Source organism: Telmatherina bonti (assembly GCF_933228915.1).
Source record: "Telmatherina bonti genome assembly, chromosome: 7".
Taxonomy (NCBI): domain Eukaryota; kingdom Metazoa; phylum Chordata; class Actinopteri; order Atheriniformes; family Telmatherinidae; genus Telmatherina; species Telmatherina bonti.
Window position 1 is genome coordinate 36,887,344 of NC_136625.1, and position 18,051 is coordinate 36,905,394.

Below are 18,051 nucleotides of genomic sequence, written 5' to 3' on the forward strand. Positions count from 1 at the left end.
ATCGTGTTCACGCTTCACTTTGGTCAAACCAGCCAAACCATTAGAATGATATATTCCCATTCCTACCAGAGGTGGTGCTGCTCTAGTATTTAGTAAAAGAGAGGACAGGACCCACATGAGGACAGGACCCACATGAGGGAGAAAAACTGTTTCCTCCACCTATGAGTTAAACATGGAGACCAAACTATGGCTGTTTTGGGTTTTTATTGTGTCTTATGCAAGTATCCTGCAGAAATCTACTGCAACAATGGACGCAGTATGAACACCAGACGAGGCAGAGGACCCTTAACGCCATCGCTGTGGATTTACGCACAATGCAATGCTACGCCACATGCAGGAAGGGACTTTTTTAGTTTTGTCCACTTGAAATGTGCAGAGACCTGCGTCTGCAGGGGGACCGAGTCCGCTTCTTTGGTCCGAATCAGAATTCGTTTTTTGGCGCATTCACATTTCCCCAAACGAAGCGACTTTCCGAGCAAACTGACTCGGATTCAGATCAAAAAGGCGGATGTGAATGTGTCCTTACACATCTTTCAAAAGAAATGGCAAAAGCAACCGCAGGAAATCCAAAAGGCTGCTTGTGTCCCCACATGGACCAGTAGCATGACTAAACCTAACGTACCCACCGAGAAGCAAGAACAAAGTTTTTTTCTGTCTGGTAAATGAGCAGAGTTGTTTCATATTTAACGGGAAACTTCGTGGGCGGGTTGTGCACGTGACTGGTTCGTGTCTTTCTATTCTACAGTCATTTAGCAGACGCTTTTATCCAAAGGAACTTACATGCTCCGATGTGCCTATCAGGGGCAACTTGAGGTTCAGTGTGGTGCCCAAGGACACTTCGGCACATACTCACCGGAAGCGTGGAATCAATCTCCCAACTTTCCAGGTGAAAGAGGACCGCTCTTCCGCCCATAAATGTGATCTTTAAATGCCACATACTTTCTCACCTTCTTGATCAGCTGTTTTATTAAAACCATCTGTTCATGTGGAAGCAGCAGCTATCAGTTTCACGCTTTTCTGTGTTAGCCACGCCCACCTCAAATATCCAACCAATCACACAACACTTCTCGGAACGCCTAGACAACAAAGTTCTGACGCCGTTTTGTTCTCGTGGCCTCGAGAACAAGAAAAAGTTCCCATTTCTCACCGAGAGTGTAGCTGGTTGTTTAGACCCGGTTATGGCTACGTTATGGTTACAGACAGCAAACGTTCAGTTGAATTTCTTCCTCCTACAGTCTCCAGGTTTAGTTGGAGACTGTAAAATGCCAGAATTGGTTTTAGATATATCATCCCTGAGGAGATAAAATTCTGCTAAATAAAAACGGAATACTTAGGGGGGGTAAGACAAAACCTTGATTCACATAAAAATCAGGTTTCTTTGGTCATAAATACATTTTTTTTCCACAATTTTAAAATGTTTATATATTTAGATGCCAGATGGAGAAGTTACAGCTTTTCTCCAGCAGGGGGCGAAATGTTTCCAACGGTCTAGCTACGTTATATCCGTTTAGGAAAACACTTAAACAGAAGATGGAGAATGGAGGACAACCTACTGAAATGCACAGAAATAAATCCTCCACCATCACATTTTTAGTCAAAAGTCTTTTCAGTCTTTTCAGCTTTGAAGGGAAAAACAGCTGTTTGTAAACTCTTACACATGTGGCGTACGGCGGTAACACGACTAACGTTACCGCCCACCTAGCAAGACGCCGTCCTGAGGTAAATGCAGAGCTAGCAGTCAAACGTAGCGCAGCAGGAAGACAACAGACACTCAAACCAGCACTTTATATGCAGTTCAAGCTTCTGAAACAAGGATAGAAGTTCACACAGCTGCTTTACACACACACACACACACACACACACACACACACACACACACACACACACACACACACACACACACACACACACACACACACACACACACACACACACACACACACACACACACACACACACCTGCTGAATAAGTCTTAGAAACTGACAGTTGATTTTTTTAATTTGGGAAATCTGGCTCGTTATGTAGTCCATAAATCTGGTCATCATGCAACTTTTTCACATGGTCGGTTGTTTAAAAAGCAAAGTAAAAATAGGAAATACTGAGGAATCGCAATCTAAAATTGATTGGTACCAAACAAAAAAGTTAAAAATCGAACAGAGAGAAAAGAATATCGTCCCAACCCTGCTTACCATTCTTTCCAGAATCAAAAGCCACCACAACTCCGCGCGCTCCGTTCACCAGACCACGAGCAACATCCAGGTTTTTTGTCAGCATGACCTTTAAAGTACATAGTTTAGAGTTCATGATAAAGTACACAAAGAACATCTTCTTAAGCACACACTTCACATGGAAACATCTTTCACAGGAAACTGCAGGCGTTAATCTGACACCTGCGCTCCGACTTTGAGCTGGATCAGTCGGCTGACGGGGCTGTGAGCGTCCATGGTCTTCACCAGCTCTGGGTCGCTGTCCACGGCCTCGAACACATGCACAGATCCTGAAACACACAGATAAACGGCTACAGCCTCGAGGTGGTAGCTGGTTACCAGGACAACATTTGATGGAAAGACATTTGTGAACGTCTACAAGCCCTTTTCCAAAGCAACATATCAGACGCTAAAACAGAGACGTTTTAGCTTTTCATGGAAAATATGAGCCGACTGTGAACCTGATGGCAGCAACACGCGTAGAGACCAGTTCAGCAGCTGGACTCTTCTCCTGTTCCACCATGCTGCTGGGATGGATGCAGGATGTGGTTCAGGATCGTCTTGCTGAAATCTGCAAGATCTTCCTTTAAAACCTTCAAATCAGTTTATGTCTGAAGCTCTTTTCATGCACAGAGCAACACAAAGTGCTTTACGGTCCAAGCTTTTTTCCACACACAATCAGAGCACATGTAACGCGGCTTTAAGGGAAGTTATGTAACTTTGACCATAAAACTCCGCGCCCTGGACTTGTTTGATGACACAGTGACATCTAGCATGTGCATTCCTAGAACCACTGCTACCCAGCAGCGTCCCGAGGCTGAGGAACTGACACGACAACTTTTACATCCGGGACGTGACGATGCAGCAGAGTTTCGCTTTGCGCTAGAAAACACACTGGCTGTTTAGAACACGCAACGTTGCTGAATCAGCAAAGAAACACAAGAAGATTAAAAGAAAGAAAAGAGTCATGGTAAGATCATCTTCTGCTGGCTGGAGAGAGCCAACAGGTCAGGTAGGATGCAGGCTGGATTAGCTGTCGATACGGGGCGTGACGGGAAAATGGTGAAACTTCTGCAGTGTGTCTGTACACACCTCCAGCCCATGTTGCAGAAACATAACCTCCCTTCCCTCATCACTGGGTCTTAGCTGAATGTTGATGGAAAATTATCAATAGGATCAAAATATCACTGCTGTGATGAAACAATATTTCATTCTCACTAGAAGCCAGTAAACCAGTAAAAGCTTCTCATAAAGTTGCTGCTGTCAGATTCATAACCGGCTCATATTTTCCATCTGATGATAAAATGTCAGTTTCACCGTCTGATTTTCCACATTTTGGGTTTATTTCATGTGTTTTCATGCAACCAAACTGGATTTATGTTGATTTATTTCATCTGATTTGTGGTGAGACGGACGTCATACGCGTTAGATGTCCGACTGATGTGAACAGTTTATCGTTTCTGACATGACCAGGTTGTTTACGCGCCTGATCTCCATCAAACACCACATGTATCATATTTAAGCTGTTTGGTGTATAATGACTTGTATTTCCCTCTGATGGGTTAAAAAGCATGGTGATACTGGTAACGCTGGGACCAGAATCATTCAGGTCCAGTCTCCTCTGGTCAGTCTGGACCTCTTTGCTATTCTCTTCATTAGTTCTTGTCTTGCTGCACAAACCAAAGGCGAAAATCAAACCAAGCACGACTCCTGCTGATATTATCAGAAGCCTCCAGCAGGCGGTGAGTCAGACCCACTGGAGGAAATGGAGCTGTGCTCCAACACCAACAACTGGTTCCTGTAAACCGGCTGTAATTATCGCCACCGGCTGGTTCATCAGCAGCTTCCATACCCCCCCACCCCACTGCAGGAGGGGGAGGGGGGGGGGTTGGAAAGCATTCACTTTTATTTTTAACTTACATTTTACAAACTATTCAATCTTTGGAACTGTAAATATATTAACATTTAACTTTCCAAGAAGAATTTAAATGAAATGTTAATGATAATATAACTGATGGACTGGCGAGCTGTCCAGGGTGTACCCCCCCCCCCCCAAAGACTGGGGATAGGCTCCAGCTTCCCGTGAACCTTAACCAGACTAAGTGGTTTGGATGAATAAATGAATGAATGGTAAATGGACTTGTACTTCTTTAGCGCTTTTCTAGTCATGCAGACCACTCACAAAGCACTTTACACTACTTGTCACATTCACACACACACACACACACACACACTCATTCTACACACTCATACCCCGATAGGCACATCGGGGGCAGTTTTGGGATTCAGTGTCTTGCCCTAGGACACTTCGGCATTTCAGGGGAAGCCTGGAGTCGATCCCCCAACTTACCAGTTGAAGGACAACTGCTCTTCCTCCTAAACTACAGTTCACTGAATATTAATTATAATAGCTGAATAAAGAGCTAAATAGATAAATCAATCAATCAATAAATAGATAAATAAATCAATAGTTAAATAGCTAAATAAATAAATAAAGCCTAATTAGATCAGATCAAGATGCAACGCGACCCAGTTGCAGTCAGGCTGCAGAAGCGTAGGAGTAAACAACGTTTCCCAGAACAAACAGCCTCCTGCTGAACCAGGAGACGGCGTCTCCAGAGGGAAGGGCTTTCAATGAGGCGCCTATAAAACCAACAGCTGCTTGGAACGAGGAGAAACGTCTGCAGACGTTCTGCAGAGTTCAGACCTGGCAGCTGCTGCAGTTTGCTCTGGTTGGTGAGCTCCACGTCGTCCTTGTGTGTGCAGAGTCTGGTGGCTAAAATCCCGTCCCGCTCAATCTGATGGGAGGAACTTTTCAGCAGCTTCGCTGTGACTTCCTCCGTCACCCTGAATGAACACACAGCGTTTCTGTTAAAAAGGAGGCTGAAGCTGAAATGTTTCCAGGAATAAAAAGCAGCTGCTCTGCCTGCTGCAGTCGCACGTCACGCTGCATCGTCTGACACACTATTGTTCATCATTTACACACCAGAATGTGTCCATGAGGGAATAAACGAGGAGGTGGACAGCTGATTTTACCTGCCCACTCGGACTGCCTGCAGCAGGGAGATGAAGTTCTGCTCCGTCTGCCTCCGTACTTCTGTTAACTCCATGTTGACCTGGATGACTTTACGCCAACTCCTGGCCTGATGGGTCACAGTCAGACAAACATCGTTCACTAAAACTCCTCCGGCCAAGCTTACAGGAGAGCTGCACACTGATGAACGGTGAATACAGAGGACTGTAACGGCTAAAACACCAGTTTTTACCTCTACATGAATGCATGGGAGGATTTCCTGCACTGCTAAAGACATCACACACACACACACACACACGTCACTGCGACTGCTGGAGCTGAAATGTTTCTAAGTGTCTCTAAATTAAAGGACACTGATATGTGGAGTTCTGACCTGAAAGCAGAAACTGGCCTTTTCCTTTCCTTTGGAAACTGGAGGTAGCTGCAGAAAGTCTCCACAGACGATCAGCTGGATGCCTCCGAACGGCTGAGTAGATCTCCTCACAGACCTGAGAATGAACATGTTACCATCAGTGTCTCAGAACAGGGCATTATGCTGCCACCGCCGTGCCAAGATGAAGCAGCAGAGATCTGACTTAAATGTTGGTTTCAAACATCACATTTACAACTAAAAATATACAAAACCTTCTAAAATCATGAACTGTAGAGTCTTTTCTAGGCATGACTGCCATGTGGATGCTTTGGCTTTCCATGACTTTAACCTTAAAACTCTGAGTCAGGTTGGAAACTTTTCATCATGTCCATTCAGAGGATGTGAAACAACGTCTCCGTGTCACGTCACCACAACATGCAGCAACTGGATGTCAACACACAGACCGTTGCTGTGCAACGCGCCTGATTCGTCAATGAAAAGCATCAAAAGAGGAAAGGAAGAGACCAGACTGACTTTTACTGGCTGTGGAGATCTCAGAGAAGAGACTGGATGAAGAGAAAATTTCAGCAGTGCAGCTTTAACCGGAGTTTCTGCTTCACCTGTTCATGTGTTTGTTCTAAGCAGCCAATCACATGGCAGCATGTAGCCATGTCCGAACGCCCACACTAGACCCCTCACCTACCACACGACGCTGCACAGGGGTGGGTATATCGAATATCAGGATTTTTTTGCTTCACAATTTTAAAATAGATTTTTTTTTGTTTAAAATTTTTTTAAAAAAAATAAAATCGATTTTTATTTTCTCCAATAAATAAAAATAATCCATTATAAATTTTTTGTAATTTTTATTAATTTGAATTGATCTTTTAACTTGTCTTCTTGTGCGTTACAGCAGCATTGGTCTGGATGGTCTGGACACTGTGTTGTTTCTTCCTAATTGAAATCAAGAAAAATGACTAGCAAAAATAAAGGAAAAAGTTTTATACATTTTTCTGTTTTTAATCTACAAAAGTCAGAAATATATAGAAGAATTGTGAGAATCGCAATTTAAATTGAATCGGCACCCAAAAAAAAATAAAAAAAATCGGAATCGAATCGGGACAGAAGCATATCGTGACAGCCCTACGCTTCACTGTAGCAGAATGTTTAGTGAACTCATCCTGTAGCTATTTTCTCCTCGCCGTGAATCATGTGACTACCAGCTGTCACTATGGCAACCACGATACACGTTAAGACGGCATTCCAAATCTAATCAAAACTTCTGATTGAATAAATTTTATTTCCTCATATTTTATTCTCTCTATGTTGCAATTCTGTTCAATGAAAATAATTAAAAGAATGAATGGACCATTAGTTTCTTTTTTTTTAGTGACCATCGATGCTCGCTGCTTTTCAAGATGCATTGTGGGTAACTTTGACTGCACTACTTTTCCTCTCTGGACGCTGAAAACGTGGATCCATCCTGACTTGGATCAATATTATCCAGTTCACTCCAAATCCACCTTTCTGAGCACAGTGTAGCATCTTCTGATGGAAACTTCCAGCAGGATGATGCACCATGTCACAAAGCTCACATCATCTCCACCATGATGATGAGTTCACTGTCCTCCAACGGCCTCTCACAACCGATGGTCCAGTGTTTCATGTCCAACGGAGGTGCTGAAGTAGATTTCCTGTTTTATATCTCACTAAAATAAAAATAAAAGATCTGATCCAGCTCAGAGTCTGGACTGCAGTTCATCTGAGACGTGCTAACGTCCAAACCATATATAAAAGATGGGCGGAGCCTCCGTGACGTCACCCGTAGGTTTCTGAAGAGCTGAACTGAAGCTCGGTGGGCGGTTCCTACCATCACCATGTTGGCAGAGACATGCGTGTCGTCTCGCCCGGAAAATACAAACATGGTTAAAGAGGTGGAGCTGAGAGGGGGGCTGTGAGCGTCATTGTGGATGATTGACATTGAGCGAACTCAGAGCTTTCTGTAGCTCAGTGCTAACCTGGAGATAACAGGAGCTAACCAGCTAACGGAGGTAGGAGGGCTAAAGCTAAGTCACGTTGTTAACCCGCTAAAACCGCAGTTGTTCTACGTTCTTCTGACTTGAAGCGGGAGATCGGGTACCTGTCAATCAAAAGGACACGCCCCTAAATATGCCGAACTTCGAGATTAAATTACTTTTAAACGGCGAGTTAGAAAAAAAATCACTCCCCCCACAGTTGTCATGAAGGTAAACCTGACCTATTAAACCTAAAATGGATTTTTGAACCAGGCTGTAAACATGTTTGTTCCTGCTGTGAAGTTGGTCTTTTTAACATGGGAGTCTATGGGGATTTTTTTCTGTTTTGCAGCCCCTAGTGGATGAAGGGGGAACTGCAGTTTTATGGACTTCCGAAAAAGCTTTACTTTTAACCGCCGGAGGTTGCTGTTTGGTCTTAACAGCGTAGCTGAATGAGGAAGAATCTGAAGACTCATTCCAACCGTGCCTCCATGATTCAGTGCATCAGCAGATGTTCCTGCTTAATGACAGTTCAGCACACGACGTGGCGTTCTTGTTTACGGTCCCTCCCTGCAGGACACCGGTTCATTCATTACCTCAATCCTTGTCAGAAGTAATGAACCTGACGATGTTTAAAATGTTATTAAGTTCTCCTCCGTCAGAGGAACCTTACAGCAGAGCAGAAACCATCCTCACAGCCTGCGAAGCTAAAATCCTGCTTTGTTTCTGCGATGCAGAGAGGATGAGTTCAGCTCAGGCATGACGCTGAATATCTGGGTACAACAAACTGAAACGCAGCAAAAGGAAAGCTCAGTGAAAATCCTGATCCAGTGCGGTTTGAAGATTAGTGTGACAATGAGATGCAGAAAAAAGCTCTGGTGACGCTCCACATGACTTCAGCCGAGGAACAGAGTCAGACTGGAGGCGCCCAGATTTCCTCACCTGGCTACCGACTCCAGTTTGTCGAAGAACTGAGCGTCCACCATGGAAACTTCGTCAATGATGAGGTGCCGACAGCTGGTCCAGTGCTGCAGGACGCCGGGCCGCTGAGCCAGCTCGATGCACTGCTCCAAAGGGCCGGAACCGGAGCCGATACCTGGGAAACAGGGCGAGGATGCATTCAGCCTGAAGCAGGAGCTGAGAGACATTTTGTTCAGGTCGTTTGTGCAAACACATTGTTGTAAAATCAGTGTTGATGTTTCAGCTGCTTTTTCTTCATAAAGTCAAGAAAAACGGCCAAAAAGCGTCGATTTTTCAGACTGAACCGGTTGAAACCAACGTTTATATGAATAACAGATTTCCCCGCTTCATCAATATGAGAAAAAATCTGATTATATTCTCATAATATTAATTATCTGATCACATTTTATCACTCCAGTTCAAAAAAGGTTGTGATGCTGAGTGAAACGCAGATAAAAACAGGACATCATCAGGTCATCTTTCCCTCCCAGCAGAACATTAACGTCATGATGACACGGAGACGTTTCATCATCTGATGCAGCAACACATCTAAACAGCTGGAACAGGAGCAACAAAAGACTGGAAAACATCTGGAGGAGCTTTTACTACCAAATAGGTTAATTAGTAGTCAGTAACAACAACAACAGGTCAGTAACATCATTGGTTTAACTGGGAATCGCTCAGTAACATAACTGGGTATAAAAGGAGCATCTCAGATGGAAGGATGGACTTAGCTTCACCAGTCTGGGACAAACTGGATCTGAATGTTCAGAAAAATGTTCCTCAGAATGGAGATCTACAGAGCAGAAGTCATCAGAAGATTTAGGAGGAATCTCTGTATGCGGGGGACAAAGCTGGATGCTGGTGATCTGCTGCGTTAAAAGCAGACGTGATTCTCTACTGGAAAACTCGAAATGGACCCAGGAACACTTCCAGAAACGTGTCTGGGAACACAGTTTACACCACAACAATGTGACGAAGCGCTTTGAGGGGTCAACATGTTTAAAAAAAAAAACAACAAAAAAAGTGCTGCGTAAGTACCGTCTTTTTATTGCTTGAGTCAGATGTGTTGCAGCAGGGAAACATCTAAAACCTGCTGGACAGTGACCAACTGGACGTGTTCAAACCTCTTCTGGACAACACAAGCAAAACTCTTACTGCCCCTTATTGATCCTTTACAGGAAGCTGCAACCGCTACATAAAAACATATTTTTCTTGTTAAAAAGAAAAAAAAAAAAAAAAAAAAAAAAATCAGTAATGAAAAGTAAAAACAGCATCTTCCATCCAATATCAAAACCAATCAGGAGGCAGGAAGAAGGCGCCCCCTCTCTCAGATTGCACATGAAAAATGAATGTGATGAAGATTTAATCTAGAAAGTAATTACAACCATAAAGCAGAGGCTCTGCTCCTTATTTCCTTTTATTGGGACACAACAGAAACATCTACGCTTCTCTCCATTCAATTTGCACATTTTAGGAAACACTAAACCTGAAAACGGACCAATAATAACTCATGTAATTATCAGCTTGAACGCATCCTTCACAAGGCGATTCTTCTTTTAACATAATGCTTTGAAAAATATTATTTCCCTTAAAAAAAAAAGAAAAAAGAAAACAGACTGACCTGCAAAACTGTGTAACGTTGTTCCTCCGATGTGACATGCAGCCACTCCTGTGCTGGCTGTGGCATACGTGCTTTTCGGAGGGAGGGAACCAATGATCCTCTTCAGCAGGAAGGACTTTCCTGTACCTGCAGGACGACAACAAGCGAATACGGTAAATATATGATGATATTATGAGGAAGTGTTTGAGGACAGAGACGTGTTTACCTGCGCTTCCGGTGAAGAAGACGTTCTTTCCGCTCAGCACTGCTCTCAGAACAGCCGCCTGCTCTTTATTCAGCTTATGGGATTGTAGAGACAGGATGGGCTTTTTACTGGGGTTGGTCTTCACCTGCAATGATCAATAAATACCTGGGTGGACTTTTTAAATGAGCGAAACCCATTTCATCCCCATATTCAGCAGAATCTGTGACTTGTCTTCTGCCCCCTGGTGGACATCTGTGTCTCTACAATAATGCTGATGAGTCACTTGTGTTTCCGTTATATTTTGTTTTTGCAATATAAAAGCAACATTTCTAAGTTTTGACCATAGACTGTATATAAAGAGATGGGTGGAGCCTCCATGACGTCACCCGTAAGTTTCTGAAGAGCTGAATTGAAGCTCGGTGGGCGGTTCCTACCGTCACCATCTTGGCAGGGGCCTGTGCGTCGTCTCGCCCGGAAAATACAAATATGGGCAAAGAGGTGGAGCTGAGAGGGGGGCTGTGAGCGTCATGGCGGATGATTGACATCGAGCGAACTCAGAGCTTTCTGTAGCTAAGAGCTAACCGAGCTAACAGGAGCTAACCAGCTAATGGAGGTAAGTGGGCTAAAGCTAAGTCACGTTGTTAACCAGCTAAAAATTGTGGTTGTTCTACGTACTTCTTACATGAAGCGGGAGATCGGGTACCTGTCAATCAAAATGACACGCCCCTAAATATGCCAAACTTCGTGATTAAATTACTTTTAAACGGGCGAGTTAGAAAAAAAGTCACTCCCCCCACAGTTGTCATGAAAGTAAACCTGACCTATTAAACCAAAAATGGATTTTTGAACCAGGCTGTAAACATGTTTATTTCTGCTATGAAGTTGGTCTTTTTAACATGGGAGTCTATGGGGATTTGCTCTGTTTTGCAGCCCCTAGTGGATGAAGGGGGAACTGCAGTTTTTATGCACTTCCGCATAGGCTTCACTTCTAACCGCCGGAGGTTGCCGCTTGGTTTTGACCAACAACAATTGCGATTTGCGGGTGTTTCCGTTGAACGGTGTTTAGTACATAAACTGTAATTCCTGTAAAATCTCATCCGACTGACTAGACATTACACAAGTTGCGGTTTATGCAAAGTAGCTACGTAGCGTCATTTCTGGGTTTTCTAATTTGCATGCCATGGATTTTTTCTTTCTAAGCCATTCTCCTTCATTTCCCTTTCTAAATTCATTGGAAAACTCTGAATTTTGTTGCCGTTTCCTCCATACCACATCATCTTTACTGGAAATTAACAGGTCACATGACCCACACACACTCACATAAGGGGACACGTAAATGCGAAAGTGTTTGTTACACTTTTGATACATTTCTACATCAAAACTTCTGAAAAACAGTTTTCTGCTCTCATGAGGTGGTTAAGTGATATTTGAACACAATTAGCTTTTTTTTTTTTCTTCATTGCGATATTTAGATTTTGAGCTGTGCTAGAAGTGATGGAAAATCAGCTCCTGTCCATCGTCTTGCTGTCTGTCATTTATTCCATGAAGTTTCTATTTCATCCATTTGATCTAACCTTCAGTTTTATTACAAATGATTTAGCATTCAGATGAAACTGAAGCTCCTGTAAAATAAGCTTTAATTAATTGAGTAATTACTTTGAAAATGCACTGATATGTCATGGATACGTCTGGACACATTCCTCTTCCTGAAGTCAAACACATGCATGTTAGGTTAATTGGCGACTCTAAATTGCCCCAAGAAGTGAGTGTGAGCGTGAGGTGTTGTCTGTGTGTCCCTGTGATGGACTGGCGAGCTGTCCAAAGCTTTTCGTCCAAAGCTAGCTGGGATAGGCTCCAGCTTCCCGCAACCCTGAATTGGATTAAGTGGTTTAGAAAATGAGTGAAAGAATGAATGAATGGATACTTTGAAAATGCTAGTTTTTGTCATGCTGCAACTCAGTTACTTTTCCCAAGAAGGAAGTAGGAACTACTGTTAACGACTGTTTAAAGTCGTGTCCCCAACACTGCTGTTTTCTTTTGTTTTTATATTTCATTCATGTTTTAGTAGAAGTCATTACGGCTGTGATGATGTGTCCCGATTTGATTCTGATTAAATGGGTGCAGATTCGATTTAAATTGCGATTCTCACAATTCTTCGATATTGTTGATTTTTGTAGATTAAAAACAAAATCAGTCAATGTATAAAATTTTTTTTTGCTTGTCATTTTTCTTGATTTCAGTTAGAAAAAAACAACCCAGGAGCCAGATCATCATTTTGCTGCTATTATACCCAAGAAGACAAGTAAAAGAATAAAAATGACAAAAAATTTTTAAAGTAGATTATTTTAAATTTGGGGTTTAAAAAAAAAAAAAAAAAAAAAAAAATTTAAATTGATTTTTGATTTTGCAATTCAATTTTCCCACCTCTAAAAGTCATGATATTTTATTCTTCATAACAAAGGAACACTAAAGAAGAGCTGTGTGAGGCAGACTGTTATATGGTTGTACAGTTAAGAGATGTTTAACAGCTTCCATAGGAACAGAAACAAGAGGGTGAATCCTGATGTGTGTTCAGAGACAGTAACACAGGATCCTTAATCTGGATCCTCAAGGTCCGGTGTCTTGCAGGTTTTCCTCGTGCTGCTGGAACACACCAGACTCAGACAATATGTCTGCTAAATATACATTGATTTGAATCAGGTGTGTTGCAGCTTGGAAAACCTGCTGGAAACCGGTCCTCGAGGACCTGGATGGAGGGTCCCTGCAGTAAACCACTACCTAGAAGAGTCAGCAGGCTCTGCATGTTGCCATGGAAACAAACATCTCTCGCCAGCTCTGTAGTGTCATGTTAGAGTTTGCCCCTGCGGTGCAGCTCTGGATGGACCAGGACTATGTGCGCCTCTGCTGCCTGCAGTCGAAGCCAACCGGGCTTCTCCGTCTGCTAGCAGGAGCTTAGTGAAGTACTAAAGACAGCTCCGTCTGTAGAGACTTTTTATCCAGGTTTTGTATCGTGCTTCCTGCCATGACCATCCTCATTCTCTCCTCTCTACACTTCCATCTGGTTTGTAACTGTGGCATCCATGTCATCATCAGATCTGTACTAACACTACATTGTGTTACGTACATGTAGCTCATTTCAGCTGCAACAGCCGTTCCTTTACCAGATTCTGCATCATGCAGTCTTTAAAAAACAGGTTTGACGGCTCCCTTTTTCCACTTTGTGCTCCAGAGAATAAACCTGACTTTTTAGTTTAAATGCTAATAAAACAACCTTTCAATGCCCCACAATGTCCTATACTTTGTTTTTTTTTTTTTTTTCCATTATTTTGAATTGAAATATCAAACTGCTATGTAAATGAGGCTCATTTGCTTATTATAATCATAAAGTATTATAATTTCGAAGCATGACTAAAGGTACTGAAGGAGACTGAAGCACCGCACTGTCAGCTGCACACATTGCATCTGTTACCAAGTTATACATCTGTTACGACGCCATCGTGTCGTTTGTTGAAATAAACTACTTGAGTAATGCAAATGTTTGTTTGAGCAATTACGCATGGTATGCGTGCTTAAAAGCTGTTTTCATAATTTATCGGCCTTGTAAATACAGAAGGCAGCTATCCGACTGCTAATGACACCGATGCACAGTGATTGACACTGTTTGGAGGCGTTTCCTGAGGCATCATCGGCTCTGATTGGACAAACACGTGTCATGCGCCAAAGACAAAGGCTCTGATTGGAACACCTATTTTGACACAACACTGTATCACCTATGAAAGGGCTACAGTGATGCCGGAACCACCGTCTGAAAGCCTGGAGTCTCCTGATTGAGAGGGGGAAAAAAGTAAGTTTCTATCTTTTATGGTTCGAAAGCTATGCTGGATTAAACAACATGGTCCCTGCATCGCCGACGGTGCCGGCGTCCCCAGAGTGTTGAGCCTCGTTTCCACTGAGCAGTTTGGTCCAGGCCGGTACCGTCCAGCCAAATCCGGTTAAGCATCCTCACTGCAAGGAAGGTCCAAACGGAAGCTCAGAGCTTTTTCAGTTGCCGGTCCAAAACTGTGGAATGAGCTTCCCCTCCACATCAGACAAGCCTCCTCACTGTCCATTTTTAAAATTCATCTTAAAACCCATTTTATTCCTCGGCCTTTAACCCAACGTAAGATGGCTACCGGTCAGAATGCTTTAGTTTATTTTTATTATTGGTTTTACTTACTATTCATTCAGTTTGTTTTATTGTTTTAATTCCGTATTCCTCGTATGACCTGTGGTTTTATTGTGTTATTTATTCGCATTTGAACTGTTTTATTCTGTTTTTATTTCGGCCGATTGTGTACAGCACTTTGTTTCGACTGGTTGTTTTAAAGGGCTTTATAAATAAAGTTGAGTTGCAAACTGGACCGCCACTATGCATGTGGGATTAAGACCAAATAACCAGAGTGACATCATACTAGTGCAATCTCAACTAACGTGATGCTACAAACAACAGTGGAAAAAAAACAAAAAACAACTATAGTTATAAAGGTTTGTAGTTCCAGCGCCAGCCAGACTTTACTGGCGTTTTCCGTCAGCCTGTTGATGGATTGTATCATACGACGCCAGTAGCTCCAACTTTACCAAACTGGACCATTTTCTATGGACCTACAACTGGCCCAGAAACTGAGTGGTTTGGTGTTATGGGACCGTTTCATCAGGGAAACAAAATATGAAGCTCTCATTGGAAACGGGGCTTTAGAGGCCTCTTCACAAGCTTGATGAACATACCAGGTTCTTCATCACAACAGAGCTTTCATAAATCATCGCACCATCATGAACAATCCTGTTTTTCAGGAATGTTTACATTTTATGAAAAAGGAGTTAATTAATAAAAAAACAGCTGATATAAAGGACTGTGCAAAGTTAGACAATATTACAGGAAAAAACAGAAAATTTGTATTCTGGTTCAGGTTTTTCCTTGTTACCCAAAGCAGGCCTGTCATGGTAACAAATTTTGCCATGCGATTAGTCGTCTCAGGAATTATTGCGATGGACGATAATATTGTGATTATTGTCATTTTGAAACCATTTAATGTAAGTACGCCCTTTCAAAGATCAACATACTTTTAATTTCTAAAGAACATTTAGCTCGATGTGCAGACTAGTTTCTGCTCAAACAGATCAGGATTTCTCCTGGGGTTTTGGCAACGTGGTTATCTGGAACATATGGACTCACCATGTAGCCCAGTTACATAGTCTATGGTCAGCTCAGATAGAGGGACATGTTTGGACTCAACCAGAGGTGGAATGGTAGAGTTAAATGTCTTGGATCGCATTTAGTATGTCATTTTTCATGTCATTGTAAAGTTGTGGAAATGCGGTTTGTAACATGTTTTATACAGACAATTCATACTGGCTGTGAAATGTTTACAACATTTTTCAAAATGTCGCCTTTTTAACAATATTAAAGGGCAGCGTCGCTTTACCAACCATGCTGTGTGAATGAACACCACGTTGCACCGTCCTGGTTGTGTTTAATCTGTCGGTTAAACACCGCAGTGATCGTGGACTGTCGGGAAGATGGAGCTAGCCTGTTTATTAAGGTCTTTTTTCCCCAGCTGCCTTTTATGATTGTGTTTTAAGTGCAGATGGAAGCTTGTTGTATGGCCATGTTTAGTTAAAACAAATGCGGCAATGCTAACTAAAATCTGAATTTTTTTAAATTATTTTTTTCTCTTTTCAGTCCTAGGGTGATTTTATTTGTATGTTATTTACTTTAATGTTTTTTTCTCCTCCCTTTCTTTTGGGGTTGGGGGGAGTTTACAACTGTTCATGTATGTGTTGAACTTAGGTTGTGTAACACTGTTAAACAGCAATAAAAAGTTAAATACAAAACAAATGCGGTGAGAGAAAAGAAAGACAAATTAAAATGATTGCGTCCGACAAACTTATTGCACAGATTTTTTTCTCATTGTGCGATTATTTGACTTACTGCGACAGGCCTAATCCCAAGTAAACAATATGTTATTAGCTGTTTACTTTTAATACTAAATGATGTGGGAGTATAGGGGATTGACACAAGCCCCCCCCTTGGTTATTGGTTATGTGGTTATTTTATTTTGTTCTGGCAGAATTTTAACAGTGTCTAATTGCTCCGTTTGGCCACAAGAGGGATTGTCTCATACTATGAGCACTTTACTGCCACAGTATTCAGTGCTGTGGTGGCTGTTGAAAATGGTGGATCGTTATGCTTACTGTCCCCTCATTTCTGTGTCTAACAGCCGACGATAATAAAACCTGATAAAAAAAAAAAAAGACCACACGCAGACTCATCATTCAAGTGTGCAACAAAGTTTGGTGGCCCGTACGAGGAGTTAATTAAAAAACAAATGAGTTAATTCCAAAACAAATGCTGCGAGAGAAAAGAAAGACTAATTAAAATGATTGCGTCCGAAAAACTTATTGTGCAGATTTTTTTTCTCATTGTGCGATTGACTAATTGCGACAGGCCTAATACCAAGTAAAGAATACATGTTATTGGCTCTTCACTTTTAATACTAGATGAGCACTTTAGTTTTCTTAAATCTAAACCTTTTAATAGGTCTCATTATGCGGCCCCTTGTCCTGGTCCGTACCCTGGGCCCCCTAGTAAACAGGATCTAGGCTCGCCCCTGGACAAGAAGAACTTGTGAAGTTGGGTGGTGTGTGTGGAGGACTCACCGGACTGAGGTTGGTGTCGCTCCGGGGCCGTTTGACCTGCGGCCCCCGACCCGCCGCAGGCCTCGTATTGGTGCGGTCTGTCAGCCCTCTGGGAGCAGCTTCACCCCGCAGCTCGTTAACCTTCTGGAGGTCTTTTTGCTGCAGGGGGCTGATGGCTTCGAAGCTGCGCGGCAGAGCCGCTTTCAGCTTCTCTCTGTCGCTCAGAGGTTTGCTGCTCTGCCAGGCCAGGTGTTTGATGCTCAGGGTTTTCAGAAAAAGCCTGAGGCTGTCCGGCGGGCAGTTGGACAGGAGCACCTGGATGTTTCCAGGGAGAAGCTTGATGGTGCACTTCCCATCTCTGGCGAACTTGGTGAAGAGTCTGAACTCCTTTAAGTGATGGTTTTGCGACACTTTTCCGTCATGCACGCGGAGGATAATCTCCTGGAACTCGTTGCGGCCCAGGATGACGCAGGCTTTGCGGATGACCTGCCTGCGGGTGGCCTGACCGCAGCTGTCCAGATGTTCCACCGTCACGCAGCACTGCAGCTGCGCACCGTCATCTCCCAACATCTCACCACTCTGCTTACAAACTCATATTCAGCACAGAGCTTTCACAAATCTCTCACCGACACGAGCTCTGAACCATACACTATATATGATTACGTACAGTCTATGCTCTGAACTTAACGTAACGTCACGCAGCTGTGCGTGATTCTGTCACAACGCGAACATCGTTATCCTCTAATTAAATTTAAGTACCTGATTCCGCTGATTAATCCTTCTCTTTCCTCTGAGGATCCACACAGATCATATCCTGCTCTCTGTCTCGTGCAGCAGCTGTTTCCACTGAGTAGAAAACACCCATTTTCAAATTCACGCTTTGTGAAAAGCGACTGTTCTGACCAATCAGAGCGAGGAGATTTAAAACCGCAGCCAATGAACAGCCGCGAATGAGCCCCACGCTGCTGCAGTGACCAATCATAGGGCCTGGAAGATGAG

The 18,051-nt window shown here is 42.9% G+C and overlaps 1 protein-coding gene across 1 annotated transcript in view; it reads right to left on the reverse strand.

The window, feature by feature from the left end:
- The window catches only part of pif1 (PIF1 5'-to-3' DNA helicase homolog), a gene marked incomplete at its 5' end in the record, with an annotated part of 25,118 nt that extends 7,496 nt beyond the window's left edge, over nucleotides 1-17,622 (reverse strand). Inside the window, 9 exons of the mRNA XM_079243036.1 lie at nucleotides 2,191-2,278; nucleotides 2,392-2,498; nucleotides 4,916-5,055; nucleotides 5,245-5,351; nucleotides 5,616-5,730; nucleotides 8,552-8,705; nucleotides 10,194-10,319; nucleotides 10,399-10,522; nucleotides 17,074-17,622. Coding sequence (XP_079099162.1) covers nucleotides 2,191-2,278; nucleotides 2,392-2,498; nucleotides 4,916-5,055; nucleotides 5,245-5,351; nucleotides 5,616-5,730; nucleotides 8,552-8,705; nucleotides 10,194-10,319; nucleotides 10,399-10,522; nucleotides 17,074-17,622 — 1,510 coding nt within the window. The remainder of the gene's footprint in view (nucleotides 1-2,190; nucleotides 2,279-2,391; nucleotides 2,499-4,915; nucleotides 5,056-5,244; nucleotides 5,352-5,615; nucleotides 5,731-8,551; nucleotides 8,706-10,193; nucleotides 10,320-10,398; nucleotides 10,523-17,073) is intronic.
- Nucleotides 17,623-18,051: the final 429 nt, after the last annotated feature.